This window comes from Dermochelys coriacea, chromosome 5 (assembly GCF_009764565.3).
Source record: "Dermochelys coriacea isolate rDerCor1 chromosome 5, rDerCor1.pri.v4, whole genome shotgun sequence".
In the NCBI taxonomy this organism is placed as follows: Eukaryota; Metazoa; Chordata; order Testudines; family Dermochelyidae; genus Dermochelys; species Dermochelys coriacea.
The window spans coordinates 26,884,476-26,911,363 of NC_050072.1; the positions used below are offsets into that span (position 1 = coordinate 26,884,476).

At 45.1% G+C, this 26,888-nt stretch overlaps 1 protein-coding gene across 15 annotated transcripts in view; it reads right to left on the minus strand.

Moving 5' to 3' along the window:
- CPLANE1 (ciliogenesis and planar polarity effector 1) overlaps nucleotides 1-26,888 on the minus strand; it is a 193,163-nt gene that overhangs the window by 98,373 nt on the left and 67,902 nt on the right. For all 15 annotated transcript variants that reach the window (XR_005292954.2, XM_038401861.2, XM_038401863.2 and 12 more), the window contains 6 exons: nucleotides 26,277-26,494; nucleotides 25,825-25,989; nucleotides 24,706-24,844; nucleotides 20,056-20,165; nucleotides 5,427-5,588; nucleotides 5,158-5,266 (listed from right to left, as the gene is read on the minus strand). Coding sequence is in view for 14 of the 15 variants with exons in the window: in XM_038401861.2 (XP_038257789.1) it covers nucleotides 5,158-5,266; nucleotides 5,427-5,588; nucleotides 20,056-20,165; nucleotides 24,706-24,844; nucleotides 25,825-25,989; nucleotides 26,277-26,494 (903 nt within the window). In the remaining variant the exon portion in view is untranslated. The remainder of the gene's footprint in view (nucleotides 1-5,157; nucleotides 5,267-5,426; nucleotides 5,589-20,055; nucleotides 20,166-24,705; nucleotides 24,845-25,824; nucleotides 25,990-26,276; nucleotides 26,495-26,888) is intronic.

Genomic DNA, 26,888 nt, shown 5'->3' on the forward strand with positions numbered 1-26,888 from the left:
GGGACTATACCAATTGCAGCCAAGCTTGAAGGCAACAAAAATGGAGTCTTGCAAATGGGGTGACATAGGTGCACAAGACCATACGACTTAGGAGCAGAGGTAAAAGTAAGCCAGTCCAGTCTGGTACAGTGTACTGGCAAGAGCCAGTTCACAGCTGACCGCACCGGCAGGGGGTAGCTTCTCCAGGCTGCCAATTTCAGAGAGCCCTGGGCTCCTGGCAGCGGCCAGAGCCTCTGGCCCTTTAAATTGCTGCCAGAGCCTCTGGGCTCCCGGCCACAGCTACCTCTACCATGAGGCTCTGGCGGTGATTTAAAGGGCCCAAGGCTCCCGATGCCACTACCACGCAGCTCTGGCAGGGATTTAAAGGGCCCAGGAATTTAAAGGCCCTACCCCTTCCACCCGAGGCCCCGCCCCTTCTGGTTTAGCACACACCCACCCACCCACCGCTCAGAACTCCGGCCCTGAGTATTAGTAAGTCCCTTAAGTTACTTTCACCCCTGCCTAGGAGAGACAGGTATGTCTTGACTGGCACTCAAGGGCTGCTTGTGACATGAGCTATAATTTTGTTTGTGATCTGGAACCTGTCCTTGGACAGGTAAACTCTTCCAGTGATAGCATTTAAAGGTGGCCCCAATGAAATCCCGAGATTACGTGGGGGTGAGAACAGATTTTTCTATGTTTACGCTGACTGCCAGTGAACAGAGGATGTGTAGCATCCTGGAAGTTGACACACAAGCTTCCTGGTGGGATTTGGCACTCTAGAGATGGGGAAGACAATAAGACCACAACGTCTGATGTGGGCTGCTACTACCGAGAAGATCTTGGTAAAGACTCTGGAGGCAGTCACTATTATGAAAGTTTCAGAGTAGCAGCCGCATTAGTCTGTATTCGCAAAAAGAAAAAGGAGTACTTGTGGCACCTTAGAGACTAACAAATTTATTTGAGCATAAGCTTTCGTGAGCTACAGCTCACTTCATCAGATGCATCTGATGAAGTGAGCTGTAGCTCACGAAAGCTTATGCTCAAATAAATTTGTTAGTCTCTAAGGTGCCACAAGTACTCCTTTTTCTTTTTACTATTATGAAGGGGAGTACTCTGCACTGAAAATGGCCAGAGCCTACCATGAATCTGAAAAAGCACTGTGGGCGGGATGAATGCCTATGAAAGCAGGTGTCCTTCATATTGAGAGCTGTGAACCACATGCCCATTTCTAAGGATGGAATTATCGCTGCCAATGTGACCATTCAAAATCTGAGTTTGTGAATGAAGCAGTTGAGATGGCAGAGGTTTAGGATTGGTCTCCAACCACCTTTCTTTTTGGGCATAAGAAAATAAGTTGAGTAAAACCCTCTTTCTTGGTAGTAAAGAGGGACATGTTCGATCCTCGCTGCTGTAAAGAGTTCACCTCACGTGAGAATACTCTCATGAGAATGGTCTCATGAAAGTGGTGAGAAGGAGAAAGGGATGCAATCTATCATCTAGCCAGAGTAGATTATGTTCAGCAACCACATGACCATTGTTATTGCACTCCAGGTGTTGAAAAAGACTGCTAGATGACCCCCAAATAGTATGTGGGAGTCATGAGACATTGGGCTTAGTGCTTCTTAGCTCTCAAACTCCTATCAAAAATAAGCTCTTGGGGATTGAGATGCCGAGACTGTTGCAGACGGCATAAGGAATCAGGACTTTTGAACCCTCTCTCTCTTACATGGTGGTTCATAAGGCCTCTGATGGAAGAACTACTGAGCTGTATATTTAGATTTGGCCCATGGACAATGAAACTTCCTCTTAGGGGCAGGCATGTATATCCTCAGCAAGTGTAGGGTAGCCCTGGTATCCTTCAGGATATGGAGGGACTCAGTCTTCTGATTGAAAAGTGCAATTCATTGAAGGGGGGGATCCTCGATAGTATTCTGGATCTCCCTATGGAATCTTGATGCATGGAGCCATGACTCCTTGTGCATGATGATGTCAGTATCCATAGCTCTAGAGAAGGTATCAGCGGCATCGACTGCAGATTGGAGAGCAATCCTCACTATTAGTTTGCCCTCACCAATCAGAACTTGAAAAAAACCTTTGTCCCATTACGGAAGGCTGTCAGTAAATGACACAAACTTGGCATAGGTCAGGAAATCTTATTTAGCCAGTAGCGCCTGGTAATTGCCTATCCTGAGCTTGAGGCTGGATGAAAAGACCTTTCTTCCCAGTACATCTAGGTGTTTATCCTCTTTGCCAGCAGGAGTAGACCAGAGATGTTGCTCTCTAACCCTTTCAGAAGCAGCATGGACCACCGGTGAATTGGGATTGGGATAAGAAAACAAAAATTCCACATCCTTGGCTGGCACATAATAATGCTTCTCCGGCCTTTTGCGGGTAGAGACAGGGGTGTGCCAAACTGTTCTAGTTGGTTCCAGTATGGTTTCGTTAATGGGAAGAGCTGTTCTGTTAGGTGAAAAGCATGCAGGATGTCTAGAAGTTTGTGCTGGGAATCTTGGATCCTCTCAAGGGGATCTGAAGCTCTGCAGCAACTCTGTGGAGAAGGTTCCAGAACTTCCTGAAGTCACTGGCAGGAGAAGGGGATTTAGAAGTCACCATTTGATCCAGTTATGACAATAGCAGTTTTGCTGGTTCTGATGGAGCTGCCAGATCTGGAGCATAATATTCCTTTTCCTCTGTCAGCTCTGGGAGCAGATGTGAGCATCCCCGTAGAGGGGAGGCAAGGGGTGATTTCCTGGCAGATTGGATTGACACTGCAAGGGTACCAAGCCCCCCAGAATATTCAGTAACAGAGGCTGACAGGTGGTTGCAGAGGCCCTCATGTCATGGGGTATCAGCGGCTCCAAGTTAGATGAGGTGGAGGCTGGTCTCAAACCTGTGTGGGTCTTTTGGGCAGCAAAGGATATGTAAGGCACTACAATTGGACTGGATGTGTATTCTGTATATGAGAGGGGTGATAAGCTCCTTCCAGCAATCAATTCTCTCAGAGGTGATACTATCTCCCTGGAAACAGAGGGGCCCAATCGAGGAGGGGATCCCACAGCCAGAAGAGCAAAAATGTCCTGTCGGGTGCCAATAGGTTCATATCTCCCCACTGTGAGAGGAGTTCAGCCTGTCTGGGTCATTGGAGCTGGTGAGGAGGGTAGTATCTGAAGTCAGTGATGATCAGACTTTCTTGGTGCTGATGGTTCCCAGGGTTTGGGAGGAGCTAGGGATGACGGTACCAATGGAACATGGTCTGGTACCAACAGAGCCCAATGCTTATGGGCTTTCTTCTCATGCCTCTGGGGCTTAGAACATACCCAGTCCTCATGAGCCAAGCTGGAAGGCTTGCTTACAAGTGAGTCCAACTTTTTTGATGTGGACTTTGAGAGAGTCTCATGCTCATGAGAGTGCTTCCCAACACCGCACTGGCTGTGGGGATAAATTCTCCACACCAAAATGAGACTTCAGAGCAGCAGGTGTGACACATGTCTTACGAACTTCACAATAAGCAACCACCTGCCTCTATCAGGACACACTCCACATGAGTGCTCTCAACCTTCATTGCATTCTTCAATAATGTTCCCATAATAGATGTATGCAGGGCTGCCATGTGGGCATCCTCTGATAAATTAGTCCAACATTATGCCATCTTGCAGGATTCTTCGACAGACACCATTCTTGGACATATGATCCTATCCTCGGCGATAATAGCTACTCTGAAGCCCCAACCCTTCAGCTAGGGGCACTGCTTTATAATCACCTACAATGGAGCACCGATAGAGACATCACTCGAAGAAGAAGAGAGGGTTACTAACCTTGTGCAGTAACTGAGGTTCTTTGAGATGTGCTCATCTACCCCCCCCTTCTGCTTCAGAGTGTAACATTTGGGCTCTGCAGCAGAGAAGGAACTGAGGGCGGTCAGACTGCACAGTGCTATTTATACTACCCACGCACAGCACAGAGACATAAGCTTCACCAAGGTAGTAAAGGCAACGTTGGTGTTTATTGCTCAGTCAAAAGGAGCAGGGGCATAAAACGCAATTCTTAATACCCAAGACTCTAAGCACAGACCCTGTCCTCGGTGAGAGCTTCCCCAAGACAGGAAGAGAACTAACTAAAGTTCTAAAGGCTATAAATCTAAGAGTGAAATACTAAAATATTAATAACTATTTAAAATTTATATATTTAAAGATTGAAGCAATGATAGAAGAAGTTGTGGGCAGAAGAGTCCAACTTAGGCCATGAGCCACCAAGAAGGAACTGGAGAGGCATTGGCCTGCACTACTTATACTTGTACTCTAATTTCAGAGCATGAGGAATAAAATTGCCTATGTGCAGAGCAATGAACACTGCTTACTAAAAATCTCTGAACTAAGGTGCATGCTTCACATGTATACCTATGTGTGGAATACACGTAAGGACCATCACTCAAAGAAAAACACAGTGTAAAATATGTACTTTTAAAGGACAGATATTGAACTTGAGTTCTAAATATGAAATAAGGCAAGAATGTGGTCCTTCATCTGGAGTAATATCTTTTGCCATTATTTGTAAGGATAATGCTTAAAAACCACCAACAAAAAAATTCGAAAGTGTTAGTGTTTAAATGCAGTACTGTAAAAATTGATTTAATTATTCTGCCATCATACCAAAAAGGTTTTTTTTTGTTTTAAACATCACAGAATAATGGAATAGTACTTTTCTTCTACTGTTCTTATGCAGCACCTTTCAATTCATGATATCTGAAAGTGTTTATAAATATAAAATAAGGAGATGAATACTGATAGCCCAACGATCACGTACACAAAATGAGCAGCCATTAACTCAATGATAGCTCAAACAACCTTGGTAGAATTTTCAAAAGAGTTCAGTGTTTGGCTAACACTGCTCCCACTGAAGTTGATAGGAGTTTTACCATTGACTTCAGGGGGAGAAAAGTCAAACCAACACTGAGCTCTTTTGAAAATCCCACCCTTGAACTTGATCTGTTGGCAAGAACGCTACAGTTCTCATTTCAAAAGCACCATGATATCCGTAGCTACTGCCTAGACAAAAGCCAATAATTCAATGTCTCATCTAAAGAAACGTTACCAGTATTATTCTTCATAAGAAAAATCAAAAAGCAATGAAGTCATTAAGCCCGTTTTATATTCCCTGAGGAAGAATGTACATTACCTCTGACAATACAGTGTCTAAGTCGCTGCTGAAGAGCATGATATTTATCCCTTAATGGAACTCTTACATCTTCAGAATTAGGAAATGCTTTCACCAAAATTTCTGCCACCTGTACAAAATACATCATTTTCAGGGTTAATTATGATGGAAAAAAGTTATAGCAAAACTCCCAACAAAACTTGCATTATTCAGAGCTCTAAAAATAACATTTGCAAGAAAGCTAAAACCTTGTAATACTCAATATCTTTTGCGGTTTTAGCTTCCTTTACCTTTCTGATTGGTGGTAATTCTCCAACAAGGCTCAGAATTATGTCTTGAACAAGTTCTTCAACATTCATAAACCTAGCGAAAGGGAGCATTCGACAAGCCCATTCCACTGCATTGAGACAATGCTCAACTATAGAGGCATCATACTCAGCCTTCTTGCAGTCCTAAAAAATAAATGGTCAGATATATATTAATTGATATACATGAAAAATTCCAGCTAGACTATATACTTATTGGCAATTTTCATGATTTAATCCGGTCCTCAGCTCCAGTGAGGGAGCGGGGTTGGGGTCTTGCCCCGCTCCACGCAACTCCCAGAAAGCTGCCCGCAGACCCTCCCTCTGGCTCCTATGGAGCACACAGAGGCGTGGCCAGACAGCTCTGCGCAATGCCCCGTCCACAGGCGCCACCCCCGAGCTTCCACTGGCTGTAGTTCCTGGCCAATGGGAGCTGCAGGGATGGCACCTGAGGATGGGGCAGTGCACAGAGTCCCCTGTCCATGCCTCCGAGCTGGAGGGGGGACATGCTTCTGGGAGCTGCTTGCAATAAGAGCCACCCAGAGCCACCCACCCCAATCCCCTGCCACAGCCCTGATCCCCCTCCTGACCTCCAAACCCCTTATCCCCATAGAATCATAGAATAGAATCATAGAATATCAGGGTTGGAAGGGACCCCAGAAGGTCATCTAGTCCAACCCCCTGCTCAAAGCAGGACCAAGTCCCAGTTAAATCATCCCAGCCAGGGCTTTGTCAAGCCTGACCTTAAAAACCTCTAAGGAAGGAGATTCTACCACCTCCCTAGGTAACGCATTCCAGTGTTTCACCACCCTCCTAGTGAAAAAGTTTTTCCTAATATCCAATCTAAACCTCCCCCATTGCAACTTGAGACCATTACTCCTCGTTCTGTCATCTGCTACCATTGAGAACAGTCTAGAGCCATCCTCTTTGAAACCCCCTTTCAGGTAGTTGAAAGCAGCTATCAAATCCCCCCTCATTCTTCTCTTCTGCAGACTGAACAATCCCAGCTCCCTCAGCCTCTCCTCATAAGTCATGTGCTCTAGACCCCTAATCATTTTTGTTGCCCTTCGTTGTACTCTTTCCAATTTATCCACATCCTTCTTGTAGTGTGGGGCCCAAAACTGGACACAGTACTCCAGATGAGGCCTCACCAGTGTCGAATAGAGGGGAACGATCACGTCCCTCGATCTGCTCGCTATGCCCCTACTTATACATCCCAAAATGCCATTGGCCTTCTTGGCAACAAGGGCACACTGTTGACTCATATCCAGCTTCTCGTCCACTGTCACCCCTAGGTCCTTTTCCGCAGAACTGCTGCCGAGCCATTCGGTCCCTAGTCTGTAGCGGTGCATTGGATTCTTCCATCCTAAGTGCAGGACCCTGCACTTATCCTTATTGAACCTCATTAGATTTCTTTTGGCCCAATCTTCCAATTTGTCTAGGTCCTTCTGTATCCTCTCCCTCCCCTCCAGCGTATCTACCACTCCTCCCAGTTTAGTATCATCCGCAAATTTGCTGAGAGTGCAATCCACACCATCCTCCAGATCATTTATGAAGATATTGAACAAAACGGGCCCCAGGACCGACCCCTGGGGCACTCCACTTGACACCGGCTGCCAACTAGACATGGAGCCATTGATCACTACCCGTTGAGCCCGACAATCTAGCCAGCTTTCTACCCACCTTATAGTGCATTCATCCAGCCCATACTTCCTTAACTTGCTGACAAGAATGCTGTGGGAGACCGTGTCAAAAGCTTTGCTAAAGTCAAGAAACAATACATCCACTGCTTTCCCTTCATCCACAGAACCAGTAATCTCATCATAAAAGGCGATTAGATTAGTCAGGCATGACCTTCCCTTGGTGAATCCATGCTGACTGTTCCTGATCACTTTCCTCTCCTCTAAGTGCTTCAGGATTGATTCTTTGAGGACCTGCTCCATGATTTTTCCAGGGACTGAGGTGAGGCTGACCGGCCTGTAGTTCCCAGGATCCTCCTTCTTCCCTTTTTTAAAGATGGGCACTACATTAGCCTTTTTCCAGTCATCCGGGACTTCCCCCGTTCGCCACGAGTTTTCAAAGATAATGGCCAAGGGCTCTGCAATCACAGCCGCCAATTCCCTCAGCACTCTCGGATGCAATTCGTCCGGCCCCATGGACTTGTGCACGTCCAGCTTTTCTAAATAGTCCCTAACCACCTCTATCTCTACAGAGGGCTGGCCATCTCTTCCCCATTTTGTGATGCCCAGCACAGCAGTCTGGGAGCTGACCTTGTTAGTGAAAACAGAGGCAAAAAAAGCATTGAGTACATTAGCTTTTTCCACATCCTCTGTCACTAGCTTGCCTCCCTCATTCAGTAAGGGGCCCACACTTTCCTTGGCTTTCTTCTTGTTGCCAACATACCTGAAGAAACCCTTCTTGTTACTCTTGACATCTCTTGCTAGCTGCAGCTCCAGGTGCGATTTGGCCCTCCTGATATCTTTCCTACATGCCCGAGCAATATTTTTATACTCTTCCCTGGTCATATGTCCAACCTTCCACTTCTTGTAAGCTTCTTTTTTATGTTTAAGATCCGCTAGGATTTCACCATTAAGCCAAGCTGGTCGCCTGCCATATTTACTATTCTTTCGACTCATCGGGATGGTTTGTCCCTGTAACCTCAACAGGGATTCCTTGAAATACAGCCAGCTCTCCTGGACTCCCTTCCCTTTCATGTTAGTCCCCCAGGGGATCCTGGCCATCCCAGCCCCACCCCAGAGCCCCCTACCACTCCCGGCACCCCAACTAGAGCCCCCTCCCACACCCTGAATGCCTCATTTCTGGCCCCACCCCAGAGCCTGCACCCCAGCCGGAGCACCCACCCCCAATTTTGTGAGCATTTATGGCCTGCCATGCAATTTCCATACCCCGATGTAGCCCTCAGGCCAAAAAGTTTGCCCACCCCATCCTAGTTTCTTTGAGCATTAAGACCTAACCTATATTAATTTCATGTACCAGATTAGCTTCATAGACTGGTAAAACAAGGAAGTTTGGATTTTTTCAACCCATCTGTGATATACATGTTTAATGAGTTCATTAAATATAGGTTATAAAAAAGCAGGGAATGTATTATTGTAATTGCTACAAAAATGCAGAAAATGCTATATTTCTTGTGATGTATATCTCTAATTATTTAAATTAAAAATAAACTAAGGTCCCAGGAAAAATAACATTACTAACATTTTTAAAGATGTACAGCATAATAGACATGGACAGCATTATTTATTGGTAACATATATTAATAGTATAATTACAGCAAGATGTCTCATGAGATTACAGTATCTTAGAGTAACATTTTGTACTACTGAGTGAAAAGGAGTTCTTTCAAGAGGTCATAAGAAGTGTACAACACATCTCCAGAAATCATTTTACGGGAGAAAGGTTACATTCCTTAGAGTAACTGGAGTTTTTTCAGATGAGTGGTCCCTGTCTGTAGCCCACGGCGGATGCACATGCGCTCCATGCGCCTGACACTGAAAGTAGCAAGTTGATCTGTGCCCCTCTCCTCCTCATGTTCCAAAGAAAGGGCATAAGGGATGTCATGAACCTATTGCTTCTCCAATTACCTTTCTACCGCGAACAGCCCTAGGATAAGACTCCACTGCATAGGGGAAGGAGGGAGGGTGGGTAGAAGGTCATAGTTTGGGACCACACATCTCAAAGAACTCCAGTTACTGTAAGGTAAGTAACCTTTCTTTCTTTGAATGATGGTTCCTATGAGTATTCCACTGTGAGTGACTCCCAAGCAGGATTCATTGAAAAGGATGAGGCAAGAATCCTGGCTGTATCACTGACTGGAGGACTGCTCTGCCAAAGTATACATCAGCTGAAAAAGCTTGCATCAGAGCATAATGTCTAGTGAAAGTCTGAACAGAGCCCCACTCTACAGATTTCCAGGAGAGGAACATCTCATAGCGAGGCTACCAATGCAGACTGGGCTCTAGTCAATTGGCCCCCATCATCTTGTCTGGTAGGAATCACCATTAATTCATAACACAGCAAGATGCAGCCCAAAATTTGGAAAGTCACTCAGAAGAAATCACTTCCCCTCGCATATGTTCCATAAAGGATACAAATAATTTAGATAATTTCATAAAGGGTTTAGTCCTTTGTAGGCTCGACAAACAACAAGAGTGTGCAGCTTCCTATCTCAGTAGTGGTATATGGTTTTGGGAAGAAGACAGGTCAGTGAATGGCCTTTTTTAGATGGAATTCTGAGACTACGTTAGGGGTGAATTTTGAATGTTATCTCAGGGAAACTTTGCTTTTGTGGAAGCTAGTGTAAAATGAATTGGCCATGGAGGCCCCACCTATCTACTCCTCTAGTTGATGGGATGGTAACCAGAAAGGCAATCTTCATTAGAGGTGGACTAAGAAACAAAGTTAAGTGTCTCCGTATGCTGATAGAAAAGGAGTACTTGTGGCACCTTAGAGACTAACAAATTTATTTGAGCATAAGCTTTCGTGAGCTACAGCTCACTTCATTTCCACCAAATGCATCCGATGAAGTGAGCTGTAGCTCACGAAAGCTTATGCTCAAATAAATTTGTTAGTCTCTAAGGTGCCACAAGTCCTCCTTTTCTTTTTGCGAATACAGACTAACCCGGCTGCTACTCTGAAACCTGTCTGTATGCTGATAGGACTTGACTGAGGTCCCATGTTGGGGTAGACTTCATTATCAGAGGAAAGGTTCTACTGTTATTGTCATGCTACCCCAAATGACTCAGCCATGAGTTCCAACTGCAGGACAGATTGTCAAAAAGCAGGGCAGAGATCCCAAACTGGTTGTATATTCTATAATTAGATCTCATCAACTCGGTAACAAATGTGAACTCCTGAAGCACTATAACAATCTTACCGTGGAGTCACAGACAGCCCTCTTGGACATTCCAATCTATCTTGCCACCGAGGCAAACCGGACTAAGTGATAAACACTTACTTGCACCAAAGATCACAAAATATTCAGGTTGCTCCCAGTCCCAAGAGACTTACACCAAGTCAATATGTAACCCAGATCTCACATCAAAGACAACGCTTGTACCCAAATCCTACAGTAAACTAAGTCTTTTCCCCTAGTTAATAAATCCTTACAGAGTTATTTACAGGTTAAAGAAGGCAAAATATATACACAAGTGAGTTACAGCCTATAGTTCCAAAAGGTGACAGAGCTGTAGTAAATCATCAGCACTGAATCTCTTTTAGGGCTAACCAGGTTGACCCTGGCGATCTCTGCTTCTGTTTTGTAGTTCCAGCCCTGTGAGAGTCCAAAGCCAAAGAGCAAAGTTTCTCTTTGCAAACACTCAATATAAACTTTATACATTAGGCTTTAGAGGTTATAAGACCAATACATGCAGCATCCTACAAGCATTTCATATAGACTAAACACATTCTTATCAACTTAACATCTAATATCTATTTTGATAATGCACACAGCTAAGCAAGACTGGTTTCCTGCTATGCATTTGTAAGTGTTCAGCCAGGCCTGAGGCCTTGGCATGAGCTGGCACCTGGTCTGCCGGCATCACAGTCACCTTTTAGAAAATGTACTGTAACAGGATGGGTGAAGATCAAGTAGTTGGTTACAGGCACTGATAACTGCTAAGTCCACCCATAGGGAACAAAAAGACAGTCATGAAATCTTTAAGGAAAAAGTCCAAAATGACAGGGATGCCGATATACTGATGACATCTGACGCTGTTGGAATCAGACAAAATCTTTTTTCATTTTGCTGTGTGGCACTTCTTTGTGGAATTCTTCCTATTGGGTTGGGTTTTTCATGTGTGGATGCCAGGTGGTGTTGGTGGCCTGTGATAAACAGGAGGTCAGACTAGGTCTGGTGCTCCCTTCTGGCCTTATACTCTGTGACTCAATTATTGTTAAGAATGGATTGTGCTGCTTCCCAGAATGTCTTCTCTAAGTTGGTCATCCACCCAAATAGACTGTGATGTGGAGAGATGCCAGATTGGGATGTCTGATCTTGCCTCTGTCCTGCGGTCAACAGGTCCAGGAAGAGTAGGATATGGATCCCCAGGCATGCCGATATCTATAAAATGCTTGGGGGGTGGGGGGGGAGAGAGAAACTGTCTGCACCATCCAGGAGCAATCAGGATCACCAACACTCCTTCCCTCTTGCTTGACCTTCCTCAGAATCTGAGCTAAAAGCAGAATGGGTGGGAAGGCGTATGTTCCAATCACGGAACTAGAAATGCGGCCCCTCTAGAGCCCTGACCTTGAGTCCCCCAGAACAGTCATTTGGGCATTTCTTGTTCTTGAGACAAGAGACTCTTGCGGGAAGAGTCTCTCCAGTCCTCTCAAGAATCTGACCGTTGTGTAATGGGAGAATACCGTCTGTCCATGGATCAGCAAAAAGCAAAGATGGCCGCAAGATGCACTGTAATGGAAGAGAGTGTGCCAAGCACTGGTTCCTCAAATGGAGCAGGTAGTCCAGCTCCTGTAAGGAGAAATGTGAGGGAGAGATGCCCCATTCGGACAGCCAGCGGGAAAACCTTGTCCACTTGGTCAGGTAAGTCAGTCTAGTTGAGGGATTCCTACTTTCCAGGAGAACCTGTCGGACTGTTCCCAACAGGCCCACTCCTCCAGATTCAGCCGTGCAGCATCCATGCCAAGAGATGGAAGGACCCAAGATTAGGGTGTAAGAGCCGACCGTGATCCTGTGATAGCTGGTCTGGTTGGTTGGGCAGAGTCCAGAGAGGGGCCGCTGACCGGCTCACGAGCGTGCCAAATCAATGCTGGCAAGGCTATGCCAGAGTGATCATAACCTGTGCCTGGTCTCTCGATCTTTGCCAGCGCCCTGCTGATAAGTAGAATCAGAGGGAACGCATACATCAGGCTCCCTGACCACAACAGGAGGACGGGATTGGAGAGGGAGTCTGGTCAGACCCTGTTCGAGAACAAAACTAGTGGCATTTCCTGTTCTGTCTTGTAGCGAACAGGTCCACTTAAGGAGTTCCCCATCTTTGGAAGATAATGCAGGCTACCTCTGCATGGAGCGACCACTTGTGGTGAAAGGAGAAGTCCCTGCTGAACTGGTCTGCCACCATGTTCCTGATGCCGGGAAAATGACAAGCTTCCAGGTAGATTTTGTAGCTGATGCAGAAGTCCCACAGACAGAGGACCTCCTTACAGAGAGCCGACAAGAATGCACCCCTTGCCTACTGATGTAGAACATCGAGGCTGTGTTGTCTGTCATGACTCGTACCACCTTGCCCGACTAATGGAGCAAGACTCCAATGCCAGCCAGACTGCTCCAAGCTCTTTGATGTTTATGTCTAACCACTCCTCCTCCGGGGACCACATCCCGTGTCTGGAGGTTGCCGAGATGTGCCCCCCAGCTGAGGTCCAAAGTGTCCAACACCAACTAGATGGAGTGAGGAGGGTTGTCAAACAGAATCCCTTCTGGGATTCTCCTGCAGTAGGTCCGCCATCTCAGCGAGGCAAGTATCGCCTGAGGAATGGTAACGATCTTTTCCAGGGGGTCTCTGGACTGGAAATAAACTGCTGCCAACCATTGTTGCAGGGGCTGCATCCGGAGCCTGGCATGGTGGACCACGTAAGTGCATGCTGCCATGCGGCCCAGAAGGTGTAGACAGACCCTGGCTGTAGTCAGAGGGAACGTGGAGACATTTGCAATGAGGTTTGCCATCGTGTGGAACCTTTCCAGCAGCAAGAACACTCTGTCACAGGTAGAGTCAGGGACTGCTCTGATGAACTCTATCCCCTGCACTGGCACCAACGTCGACTTTTTGTCATTCACCAGTAGGCCCAGAGAGCGGCACATGGCTTGAAGCACCACAACATCCCTTCAAACTTGAGACCAGGAGCCGCCCTTGATGAGCCAGTCATCGAGGTACAAGTAGATTTGGATATCCCAGCACCTGAGGTAAGCTGCTGCCACTGACATGCACTTGGTAAACACCCTTGGTGCTGTTGCCAGGCCGAATGGGAGGACCATAAACTGGCAGTGGTGGGGTCCAACCGTAAACCGGAGGAAGCATCTATGCCCTTGAAATATCACTATGTGGAAGTGCGCGTCCTTCAAGTCGAAGACGACATACCAGTCTCCTGGATCCAGGGAGGGGATAACAGAAGCCAGAGACCATGTGAAACTTTAGCTTCTGTAGGTACTTGTTGAGGTTTCGCAGGTCTAGGATGGGCCGTAGACTGCCCTTGGCTTTTCGGTTTAAAAAGTACCGGGAATAAAACCCCTTGTTCCTGTACTCCAGAGGAACTTCTTACACCGCACCCAGCTATAGTAACCCCCCTTTACCTCCTGTGCAAGGAGACTCTCGTGAGAGGGGTCCCTGAAGAGGGAGGGGAAGGCAGGTGGGAAGTTTTTAAGGTCAGGCTTGACAAAGCCCTGGCTGGGATGATTTAGTGGGGGATTGGTCCTGCTTTGAGCAGGGGGTTGGACTAGATGACCTCCTGAAGTCCCTTCCAACCCTGATATTCTATGTTTCTATGTGTTGAGGACTCAGCAGTCCGAAGTTATAGCAGTTCATGTTGGAAGGAAAGGCGGTCAGAGAACACTGGGAAAGATGGATCTGGGGAATAGTCTGGTAGGTCGTTCTTGGGCACACCCTCAAAATGACTGTTTGGCCCCCTGCTTATTACGGGTCGAGCCCGACTGGGCAGAGGGTGGAGGCGGGTGGCGCTTGTAACCCTTGCCTCGTGTATGGGGCTGATCCTGCTGAGGCTGGCTCCCCTGGCCTTGAGGCTGCTGCGGTTTGAACCATTTATGCACCAGGGCTGGGACGTAGAGACCCAAGGTTTTCTGGGTGGAGTGGAAGTCCTTGAGGCCATGCAACTTGCTGTCTGCTCCACAAATAGGGCCCTGCTGTCAAAGGGCAGGACCTGCAATGATGGTTGGCCTCACTGGACAACCCAGAGAGGAGCAGCCCAGAGACTTGCCACATGTGTACGGGGAGACTTTGGCAAACCAGTGAAGTGCCTGACACCTCTATGGCTTATTGCTAAAAGCAGCCAAGTCAGCAGGCTGTAAATTGGCCATTCAGCACTCTCAGTTTGACCAAGGCAGGAGTTTTGGGTGCCACAAAAAGGGCAGCTTGAGCTCGCATCCTTCCTGATAAGAACTGTGTTGAAATGGCTGATGCATGCATTTTCAAAGAGCAGGATGTGCCCCAGGAATGTCTACTGGGGCCTCAAGGCTGCGAACACTGGAAAAACCCACACCTAGTTAATCGATAATCAGAAGGAAACTCTTCCTTGACTACTGAAACTGCTTACTTAACAAGTTTTCTTTAAGGGACATGTCATTCTATTACTAATGTATAAATAAGGGGGAAAAGTTTGAGGTAGTTGGACTCTTTTTGAACTCTCCCTCTGGATACATCTTGCAGTCCCCACCAGCAGACTTAAGATTTGTCCACCGGAAGCCTGCCGCTGTGCCACTCGAGAGCCACTCAGTTTTGGTAATTATCAAGGGTTGGGGGTGTTTTACTAACCTTTTGCAGACTTGTGTTAGTGCTTGAGACTAAGTAAAGTTTAGCTTTAAGTGAAAGCACTCGTGTTGTCCCATTTGTGCCAGCCATCTATCGGTCGGATGGCCGTGTCTCCCCGATTTATTTCCTGACACCACCTCGCACAGAGTAAAAGTTACCAAGAGCTTTGGGTTGAAAGAACTCTGGGTAACACATGGAAATAGCGGAAGCCATGGTGCGGGCAGCAGCAGCATCTGACATTGCCTGGAGGGCCATCCTGGCTGCAGTCATACCCTCATCAAGGATCACTCGTAACAACTTCTTGGAAGCCTCAGGGAGCAACCCTTTAAACTTGGCCCTGGCTTGCCACATACTAAAGTCATATTGGCCAAGGAGGGCTTGGTGGTTGGCCACTCTCAGCTGAAGGCTGGAAGACGAATAAACCTTACATCCAAAGAGATCCAGCCTCCTCGAATCTTTATTTTTGGGGGTGACCCCGGGTTGACCTTGCCTCTTCTTGTGGTTAACCACCTCAACCACAAGCAAATTGGGGGCTGAGTGAGAGTATAAGTACTCATGATCTTTGGTTGGCACAAAGTACTTGTGTTTGGCCCTTTTAGAGATGGGGCCAGGGAAGAGGGGGTCTGCCACAGGGTCTTAGTGATCTTGGAAACCCCTTCATGAAGGGGTAGGGCCACCCGGGCAGGAGTCGAGGAGCAGAGGACGTCAAACAGAGTCAAAGGCTCCTCCGATTGCTCTGCCTGAAGCCCCAGGTTAGAAGCAAACCCTCTTCAAAAGTTCCTGGTGTGCTTTGGCATCATCCTAAGGAACTGGGTGAGTGGGCCCCCATGATAGCCTCATCCGGCGATGATGAGGACGATGTCGGTGCCGTGGGAATCTCCATGTCTACTGATGGTCCAGCAGCTTCCTCCCCTAGGTCCTCCTGAACCCACGGGGTCTTACCCTCCAAAGCCTCGAGTACGGGAGGGGACGGGATACCAAGGCCACTGGCCTCTCCAAGGCTCCCAACACTGATCAGGCAGTCTGAGAAGGGTAGGTGAATCCCCAAGGGTTCCCCAGATACCATGGCACCGGCCACTGCGCTTGGGGCCATGGGACAGGTTTCAGTGCCGATAATGTAGTCGGCACCGCTGATACCGGGGCCTGTCCTGCAGTCAGGGAACCTTGCTCCAAGTGGGAGCTACCAGGGGAGCGGTCAGTTGATCCTGGGCAACCAGGATCAGGCTGAACAGTTGCTCTTATCCAACTGGTGCTGGTCACTGCATCCTGAGACCGACCTGTCTGAGCGAGACTGTCTTGTTTGGGCTCTTGGAGACTGACAGCGTTCAGTGGCTACCCAGCGATCTGCATCAGATACCCAGCAATCCACACCTCACACCACTCAACCAATTCCGGGACATCGAATGGGACTGGGAGCTACTACAGGCCAGGAGGATTGTCCTGAGCAGGATGACCTCTTTCTTGGAGCCAGGCAATGATGGCCCAATGATCAGCGATCTCTGGTGCCCGATCAGTTCTGGGATCGGTCCCGGGCTCTTGAAGACAGTCTGAGCCAGTCTCGGAGTTTGTGCGGGGTGGCGCGTGCCTTAGAGGGTCTATGGGAATCTACCATCAAGGTACGCCTTGAGTCCCTCAATCGGTGTCCCCGGTGCGGAGACCGAAGAGGGCTCCGCCGAGCCTGCGTCTCGAGTCCTGAGGCTCGAGTCCTGATGGCTTTGGGCGGGCGAACGGTTGCAGGACGTCCCTCTCGATGGGAATTGGTACCACTGAGGTGGGGACACACGCGTAAGTCCCAACATGGGTTTTCCCAGAGACCAGGGTACCGCGAGAGCCAGTGTGGGCAGCACCGGAAGCATCAAGACTGCTTGAGCTGCTCTAAGAGCTTCGGGCGTCAATGGCACCTGAAGCTGGCTAGGGCCTGCACCATTATCTAGGGTTGCAGGCAAACCCTGGGATGGGCTGCATCACTTGACTTGAGCTGGGGCCCAACTTCCCGAAGAGGGTGTTGAGCTGCCCAGCACAAGTTGTGGCTCATCCCCAGCCCTCTCCATTCTCTTACAGGAAGCAGATCTTCCTCTCCCTGTCTTTTTCAACTTCTTCCCCGAAACCGTGGAGAGGGACTGGTGCTGGCTTGTGCAGAGGGCGCGGTGCTCAGTGCCAAGTCGGACCGCTGCTATGGTACTGTAGTTAGTGCCAACTCCATTAGGAGCACTTTCAGATGGATATTGTGCTCCTTCTTCATCCTAGGCTTAAAGGACTTGCAGATATGGCACTTATGTGCCCTTCGCCTAAGCACCAGGTATGTGGCTTGCTGACAGGCATAAGCTGTTTGCAGCCATCGCAGAGGTTAGAGCCTGGGGACGGGGGTATGCCCCATCACCCATATGAGTCCTGTTTGGGATTAAGTAAAAGTTGAGAACTACTAAGAATTAAGTAATTAAGAAACTACTAACTATATACAACTATATTGCAGGTTTTCAAAGTTCACAAGAACAGAAAACAAAACCACATTAGCCGAAGCAGCAGACGTTCCACCATGGTCACTGGTGGCAAGAAGGAACTGAGGGTGCAGGGAGCCAACGGTGCCCCCTTATACCATGCCATATGAGCGCTACTCCAGGGGGCGCCAGAGCCAGTCCCCTATGGATACTGCTCAGGGGAAAAACTTTGGCATCAGTTCATGTGGCGAGGACACGCACCTATTATGGAATGGACATGAGCAAGCACTCAAAGAAGAATCTTCTGTGTGCAGGATGCACAGCTACATGCAAATAAGCGTCCTTCAAATGGAGAGATGTGTACCAATTGCCTTTGTTAAAAAATGAGGGAATTATGGAGGTCAGGGCAATCATCCTGAACATTAAGTTTAGGATGAAGATGTTCATTCATCTGAGATCCAGAGTGGGTCTTCATCCTTCTTTTTGAGGAGAGTGACGAAGCTTTTCAAGTAAAGTCATTTTCCCTTCTGTTGAGGAGGTATTGCCTGCAGATGCAACAATGAATCTACCTCCTGATAGAGCATTCTTTTGTGAGAGGGGTCCCTGAAGAGGGACAGCAGGGGGGAGGGGGGGGCTCTTGAAGGGGCAGGGAAAATAATTCTATGGTGTAACCACTAGTGCTAATTTCCAGAACCTATTTGTCTGTTAAGATGTCAGGCTTGTGAAAAGTAGGCTAGGTGGCCACCAAATGGGTACCAGATGGATATGGTAGAGGGATTGATTTGCAGTTCTCTAAGGTCCTATCAAATGTGTTTTCTTGTGGGATGCTGGGGTTGGAAGGATGATGGGGCGGGAGTTGGGGAGGAGGGGGAATGTTATGCTTGCTACACTGCACCCTCTGCTGCTTGCTGGGTGGCTCATAACCCCTCTAATGATAAAAAGACTGAGGAGCAAGCTGATCATTGCTTGTGGGGCTGAGATCTGTGGTGTTTCATCATTGGCACTGGAGTGTAGATGCCCAGTGAGCAGAGGGTTGCCCTTAAGTCCTTTAAGGAACGTAATGACTCCTGTCTTTACACTAAAAACTGTTTCCCTCAAAGCACAAATCCTTCGCCATGGATTACACTTCTCTGGAGAATTCAGATGACTGGAGCCAGAACACCAAACATACAATCATAGAAGTCATCACCAAGTGGGAGGCTGGATCCACTGCATTGACTAAGGCCTGGAGGGACAATCTGGCTAGCAATTTACCCTCCTTAATGAGTGCTTTGAATTGGAGCCTATCCTCTTGTGGGAGTTTGAGAGTAAATTCCGCTAAGTTAGTAGAATTAATAGAATCATATTTTGACATTAATACTTGATAGTTTGTAATGCAGAATGGTTAGCTGTCACATTTTTTCTCTCCTGAAGAGATCTAAACATTTAGTTTTCTTATTGGAGAAGGAGGATCTAGGCTGTTGTCTCCTTCTTTCAGTCACAGTTTGAACTACTAATGAATTAAGAGCAGGATGTGTAAATAAAACATTCTGCTCCTTTAGTTGGCATGAAGTATTTCTTCTCCATTCTTTTCGGAATGGGGGCATAAGTGACTGGAGTCTGCCAGACGGTCTCGGCCAGTTCTAAGATAGCTTCATTAATGGGAAATGCCACCTTACTGGGATCAATGCTCTGGACAATGTCCAGAGGTTTTTGAGGTGTCTGTACCTCCTTCACGGAGTGTGTTAGCAATCCTCCTGTGCAGGTCTTGAAACTGCCCATAGTAATCAGGAAGTAAAGATGAGGCTGGTGTGACCACTTCATCCGGGGATAATGGACCATTGGAGCTGGTGGTTCTGCCTGATCCAGTTCTTCCGATTTCTCCATTAATTCTTAAGGAAGTTCAGAATCCTCTTTGCAAGGGTAGGCTTGTCTGGATTGACTGTGTAGATTCAGGATACTGTCTGTATGGATCCCCTGGACACCCAGTAAGGCCCTAATGGAAATTAAGGCAGTCCTCATGGAGTAGTAAGGTACTCTTGATCCAAAGATGCATAATCTCTTTTAGGAGATTTGGACAATGCTCAAGAGACTCTGGATGTTCTATCTGGGTTGACCCCTTGTCTTGATGCATGTGGTGACACTTTCCCCCTAACATCTGACTCAGAGGAGGTGGCGGCTTCAAATTCCATGAAAAAAAGCTGTCAATATGTGGGGGCCTTGTTATTCCCTGGCTGGTATATGATACTGGTGAGCAACTCTCCCTTTCTTATGAACTCTGGACTAATGGTGGGGGTGGAGAAGACCCCCCCCCCACACCCAGTTCCTAACTACTAAAAACTACACAAGTATAAAAATGGCCTAAAATATAAAAATTATTTACATAAAATTACAGTTAGATCTAGGAGAAGCTAGATAATGCTGCAGATACTGAAGAGGCTCCATCTCAGACCTTGGTTAGTAAAGAGGCAGTTGGTCTGCACCACCCCTTGTGCTCCCGGTTCAGATCATGATGAGGAAAAAGGGCTGCAGGTGTAGACCAATGGACACTGCTAGCAAGAACCTTCTGGTCTCAGGCACATGGAGAACACATGCACCCAAGGTGGAATACACATAGGGACCATTACTCAAAGAACTGTATGCTCTTGCAGTAAATCTTTACTGTAATGTCACTATTACCTTTTGATTACCCACACTTTCTCTTGCAGTTTGGTAGCATCTGCAACTGTCAGACAACCTTTCACGAACATGAAGCATCCAACACAAAGCACATAATTCTCTGAAGCAACCTACAAAAGAAATAACACAATGTAACTTGTTACTTAAAAATGAAATAAAGGAACAACTTGTTAATTAAAATGTTCAACTACAGGTAGCAGTAACTTAGAGGAAAGGTTTTAATTCTTGATTTTTCAAGAATGACCAGTAGTCAGATTTCTGTAGTCACCCTTTGTAGCAATGAGTTTTAATATCTCAGTTAGATCCATAAAAACATATGTTCAACATCTTGGAATAGAACTTTCAGCCAGATTTTCTTCTATACTAAAAAAGATTCAGGACAGGTGAGCATGAGGATCACCATCAGGTCCTCACCATCAATTACATGTACATTTCCCTGATCCTCCAGCTATTACAATCACAGCTCTGACCCTGATTCAGGTTAAAGCAGCCTACTGGATGCTCTAATTTAAAACTGCCGGTTATAGTCAGTCACTAATGGAACACATTAGCTGTATATTGTCACTCTGCTCCCCTTCCCAGCCCTCTCCACTCCCTCTTAATGCCCCACTTTTTCCTCAGTAAGTCCTCTATGTTGGGAAGTTGACACAGGAGATTTACTTCTAGCAAGAATGTGACCATGTGCTTAAGCTCAGATTTTTTTTGGCTAGCAGCATCTGCTGGGTATGTGCCTATGCCCTAAGTGTCCTCACACACCCACAAATGAGGGCATAAAGGGAAGAACAGGTCCAAGTGTCCCTCAGTTCCTTTACCAATGCAAAATGCAGGAGTTATAGGACTCTGCAGTAGCAGGGAAGGAGGACGGGTTGCAGAATACATACAAACAATGCATTTCAAAGAACCACGGTTACTGCAGAGTAAATTAGTTTGAGTGATTGTCCATATGTAGTCCACTTCTGGTGACCTGGAGTATAAAGGGTGGGTGGCTGGTGTTTATTTCAACAGTGACTTTAGGACAGATCTGCCAAATCAGACCTTGATGCCTCTACAAGGGGAGTAATGTTGTGTAAACTTATGTGCTGAACCCCACATAGTTGCCCTACAGATCTCAGAAACTTACATGTTTCTTAAAGAAACCACAGTAGCTGGCTGGGTACTGACGGTGCTGGCTCCAATCTTTACCAGTGGATCTACATTGCTAATTCGTAGCATATTCTGATGCAACTGCAAATCAAGTTATCTAACTTCTTGATTGATACTGCCTGACTCATCAACATATCTGCGAAAGTTCCAAATAATCTTAGGAAATTCCTGAACGTTTTAGTCCTCTATAGATAGAATGATACCCTAAGCATATCCAAAGTGTGCAGCCTGGCTTTCCCTTAGTTGGAGTTGGGTTTAGGAAAAAGGAAGATTACTTGATTTAGATGGAAGTCCAAGATTATTTTTGGCAAGAATTCAGGGCGAGGCCTAAGGAGCACCTTGTCCTTATGAAATATAGCATGCAGTGGATCAGCCTTAAGGGCCTGAATTTCTCCTCTCTCGGGCAGATGGGGTATAGTCTGTCATGTTTTGACAATTCTAAAACAGTCAGTCAGTCCTCTCAATATTGGAAGAAATCTCAGGTATGTCCTGTGAGATGGATGGATTGTTATGTGAAAATAAAAAACTTGGAGTTTGAGAGCCGTAAGCCAGTCATGGGAAGCCAAGGAGAGGACTAGAGAGGCCTGTGCTTTATCATCCTGAACTTGAAGTGGTAGATGAAGGCATTTAGCAGCCTCAAGTCTAAAATTGGTGCCAGCTTCTCCCCCTCCCCCCATGTTCTTTAGATTTAGATAGTTGCAGCAGTTCTTTGGATCTACGAAAATTATGAGTACTAGAATCGTTATCTGAAACAAAGGTTTCAGAGTAGCAGCCGTGTTAGTCTGTATTCGCAAAAAGAAAAGGAGTACTTGTGGCACCTTAGAGACTAACAAATTTATTAGAGCATAAGCTTTCGTGAGCTACAGCTCACTTCATCGGATGCATTTGGTGGAAAAAGCAGAGGAGAGATTTACACACACACACACACACACACACACACACACACAACATGAAACAATGGGTTTATCATACACACTGTAAGGAGAGTGATCACTTAAGATAAGCCATCTTATCTTAAGTGATCACTCTCCTTACAGTGTGCATGATAAACCCATTGTTTCATGTTCTCTGTGTGTGTGTGTATATAAATCTCTCCTCTGTTTTTTCCACCAAATGCATCCGATTAAGTGAGCTGTAGCTCACGAAAGCTTATGCTCTAATAAATTTGTTAGTCTCTAAGGTGCCACAAGTACTCCTTTTCTTTTATCTGAAACAAAGGATCATGAGATCGGGACCTTGGAGAGCAGCTAGGTGATGCTCCAAGGCTGAAGAAGGGAATGAGTATTCCTCTTCTAGACGTGGAGCTACCTTAACTGGAGTTTCAGGAGGAGTCACAGTCTCTGCCCTGACCAGCACCAATGAAATGCTGAGTACTATAACATTATCTGCAATCAGTATGATGGAGGATAATTTCACCACAGCGATGGTTTGGGCTGAGTTGAAATCATAAGATTGCTCAGAACCATAGAAATTTTCAGTACCAGAAATGATGGTACTGTGGGAGGACTAATTGAGGCCATCAGTACTGGTAATTAGAACTTCAGTACCAAGGGAATGGTATTGTGCAAGCACAATGACTGGTGCTTCTGAGGGTGTCAGTGGGACCCATTCTGGGCCTTGAACTACCTTTTAAAGAGGCAGGATGAGATTTCTGCCTTTTCACACTAGGACCACTTTCTTCTTTCTAACTCTCTTCGTCTTACTAGTCTCAGTCTCAGTTTCTTAGGGTTATGTCTACAGAGCAGATGGGATTCCCAGCTCAGGTAGATGTACATGTGCTAGCTCTTCTCAAGCCAGTGCTTTAAAATAGCAGTGTAATTGCAGTGGCATAGGTAGCAGCATGGGTTAGTCACCTGAGTATAACCCTGTCCGATGTCCTAGGTGTGTACTCAGATGGCTAACCTGAGCCGCTGCAGCTACACTGCTATTTTTAGCATGCTAGTTCAAGCAGAGCTCGCACATGTACATTTACCAGAGCTGGGAATCACACCTCCCAGCTGCTGTGTAGACATACACTTACACGCATAAGCTGAGGGCTGTGCCTGAGTTTGCATTCAATAGATGAATAACCTGCAAATGGCACATTTAATCAGGAATGTGCACCTTATTGATGTGCCATTAAACAGCTTCACCACATCACAAGAAGGGCAGGTCTTGAAACTAGGAGACTTCAGTCACAACGGCTAGTTACCAAATTACCCCAAAAAATTGCCCCCCCTTTTTATTAAAGGGGAAAAAACCCCTAACAACTAACCAACACTAAACTAACACTAACTACCAACTAATATTTATATACAAGGGAGAAATTAGCTGCTCGGTGTGTAAGCTGCTAGGGTTCCAGCTCACTGCCCTTGGCGGTAAGAAGGAACTGAGGGATGGTTGGGCTTGCTCCGTTTTTTATGCCCTCAGGTTGGGAGCAGGTGGACACTCTGGACACAGTGTGGCCCCAACAGACGCTGCTGGCCAAAAGAATCTGAACTTGAGTGCATGTGCACCACAAGTGCAATACATATGGACAAGCACTTGTAAAATTGGGATTGAGAATCTAGCCTTTCAATTTTGGCAAAAGAATATGTCAACAATTATTCACAAGTTAATATAGATTCTTCTTTATAGGGTCAGATTCTCAATTCACTTGTCTTGTAGCAAAACATAGATCAAGGAAAACAAAGATCTTGGCATCTTTGTATTCACATAGTAAAATTTCCTAATCAGCTGGAATCTTTGAGGAGAGATATTGTAAGCGTTAAAGAATTGGGAGAGCTCTAGCATAGATCAGCTTGCTTCGAAGGAATTAATGTCATCACCACCAATTCTGATTATTTTCACATTAATTTGCCTCAATTTATTGTCTATGGATTACTTTATACTGTACTACATTTAGTTTTCAGTAGCACAGATCGCCCTTGACCACGTTTTCTCACATTTTTATACACTTAAAGAAGTCTCTAACATAAGATCTGTTCTAGTAATTTGACATTATGAAATTTTTTAATCTTTAAGTTAGTACATTCTCTGAATAGTATGAGAAAAAGGCCATCTCTCCCATCCCCAAAATAATCACAACTAAACACAGAAATTGGAATAAGAGCTGCAAAGCAGTATAGCCCAGTATACGCATCAGTCTCTAGAATTTTAGTTAAAAAAATTAAAATAAATGGACAGACATTACTAATTCATTTGTAGTCTTTAAAAAACAAGCATGATTAACTCCTTTTCTAAAAAAATTGTAAATATATAATTACAACCTGTATTTTATTAATATACTAATATTTTAAAATTTTACAAAAATATAAATATCCTTCTGAGTTATCAAAAACTGCAAAAATGTTGGAAGATTTATAACAGACAGCACTGCAGAAGACACTGTATCTTGACATACTTTCAACCAAATGCAAAAATAAATAAATAAAGCCTATCTAGAGAGTGCCCTTGCATATGCAACTTCTCATCCCTTGTTCTATTTTCCAACCATAAGTTACTTATTCAATTTTATTATACACATACCTATTGTTTTACAAGAAATATCATCAAAGCAATGGTCTCCAGAAGATGCAGGTCTAAAGAATATTGTACTAAGTTTAGAATAATGAAGCAAAGTTTTAGGAAATGAACTTAATGAAGGAAGAGTGCCTTTCATTCGAATCTATAGGCAGGAAAAGAAAACAAAAATGTTATAAACTTAGAACAATTTTATTTGTGACAATTTAGAAATTAGCAAAATTACCTTTATAAGTGCTTACTAGTTAAAAATTTTATTATTCAGTTAATCTGTACATGAAAATCCTAATGAAATCAATTGAAGTTTTTCATATCAGAATTGAATGGCCCCTTTAACTTACTGACAGAATATTGCCATAATCAAGTATATTTCCAAAGGCCTGCTTTCTATTTCCTGTAATGCAATGGACCTGAAACCCAGGTTAATTTTTTAAGGAATTTTTAATTTAATATCTTTTTTATTTTCATCTAATAAATGTACAAGCTATGACAACTACAATGCTTTATTTAATATGGATAGAGTGAATTAGCAGGGTGATCGAACTTTAGTATAACTACTGCATAAAACAGCTAAGAAAAACATGAGTTGCTCTGTTTCAAAATCTTTATCATTATATTAGAAGGCTTAATTTTAAGTCAATGAATCTAAATAATTGAGATTAAAAGTCTTATTACATGTGTACTTTGTGCTCTAGATGGCTGAAAATTTGCAGCCACTTGCCAATCAATTATTGTGGGGAAGTTCTATGCCTGTTATTCTGGAAATCAGATTAGATCATCATAAAGGTCCTTTCTGGTGTTGGAAACTATATGAATCCATAAGGTGTTAATAATTATTCTAAAGCCCCAAATGGTCTGGAATCGAATAGTCACTTCTTTCCCACCTCCAGTAATAGCACTAGTTATTTGTGAGGCCAAAACCTTGGACCCCACTCTTGTTTAGGCTCCAGTTTCCTCTGGAGTAATCTATGAGAAGAATATAGACAGCAGCTATCTGAGACTGAGACTCTTATCAGACTAGGAAGCACTTAAAGTGGATATGGGGATCTCCCTCAAAAGAGCCACCCTCTAATATTTACTACAGATAATGGAGTTAAAAGTAAACTAAACTAGTTTATTATTTACCTTTTGCATTACTTTTCTTGCCCATTTCAGTTGTACAATATACCATTGTGCCACAGGGCAGGAACAACGAGCAGCTCGGAAGAGCAGCATAATTCGCTGAAGGACCCCAGACACCTTCTGACGATAATCTCTTTCAATTTTTAAAGGAGAGTCATTGTAGTCTCTCTGAAAAATACAAAGTTTAAGTACAAAGACAATAAGGCCAATAGTTTGGAAGGACATAAAGAACGAAGAAATTGAGCTACACATGGGATATCTATTCTTCAGAACATTTCTCTTAGTCTTAAGAGCAGAGATTCCACAAAGTAGAAGGAAAAACTGAAAGGAGCTTTTCAAAGAGGCTTCTTGCTATTATGGTGCCACACAAGTAATTGGCTGAAGATTTTTTGGAAGAAAAACTGAATTAGAAGGTTCAAACTAACATTCATGCAACTTCTACTAAATATGCTTACTTCACTGAGAGAAGCTGGTTGAGGACAGTATAATGGTGGTGCAGGAAGATATAGCCCATCAGGCACTAACCCACACAATTTTCTGCTGAGGTCCTTGGCAGAGTCTATCAAAAGTTGAAATGTCTCTGAGAGAATGTCTGCATCTGCCATAACAGCTGCTTTCAGTATTTCTTGCACTGAACCAAACAGAACATTTGCATCTTCTTCTTCAATGGGATCTAAAAAATACCAAGAATTTAAACCGATATGGTAAATGCATCAATTGCTGCAATGCTTTCTTCTGAAATTAATAAGCAGCATTACTGTATTTTACATTCATTTTTCCAGAAAATATGAATAACTCATTTACTTTCTTTAATATAAGATTTGAAAATGTGAATAAATGTAGAGTTACAAAAATTGCTTCTAATGCTTAATAATTAACTCTGGTTGTTTTTTGCTATTCAACGTCTCCCACAAATCTGGATGTCTGGACTGCTCTCCTTTCTTTGCAGCTCATGGAGATGGATCAGTGTTTTAGTGCTGAGATGCTGGCAGACCAGGTGCCAAGTCTTGCCAAGGCTGTAGGCATCAGCTGAGCACTGACAAATTCATAGCTGGAAACCAGACCAG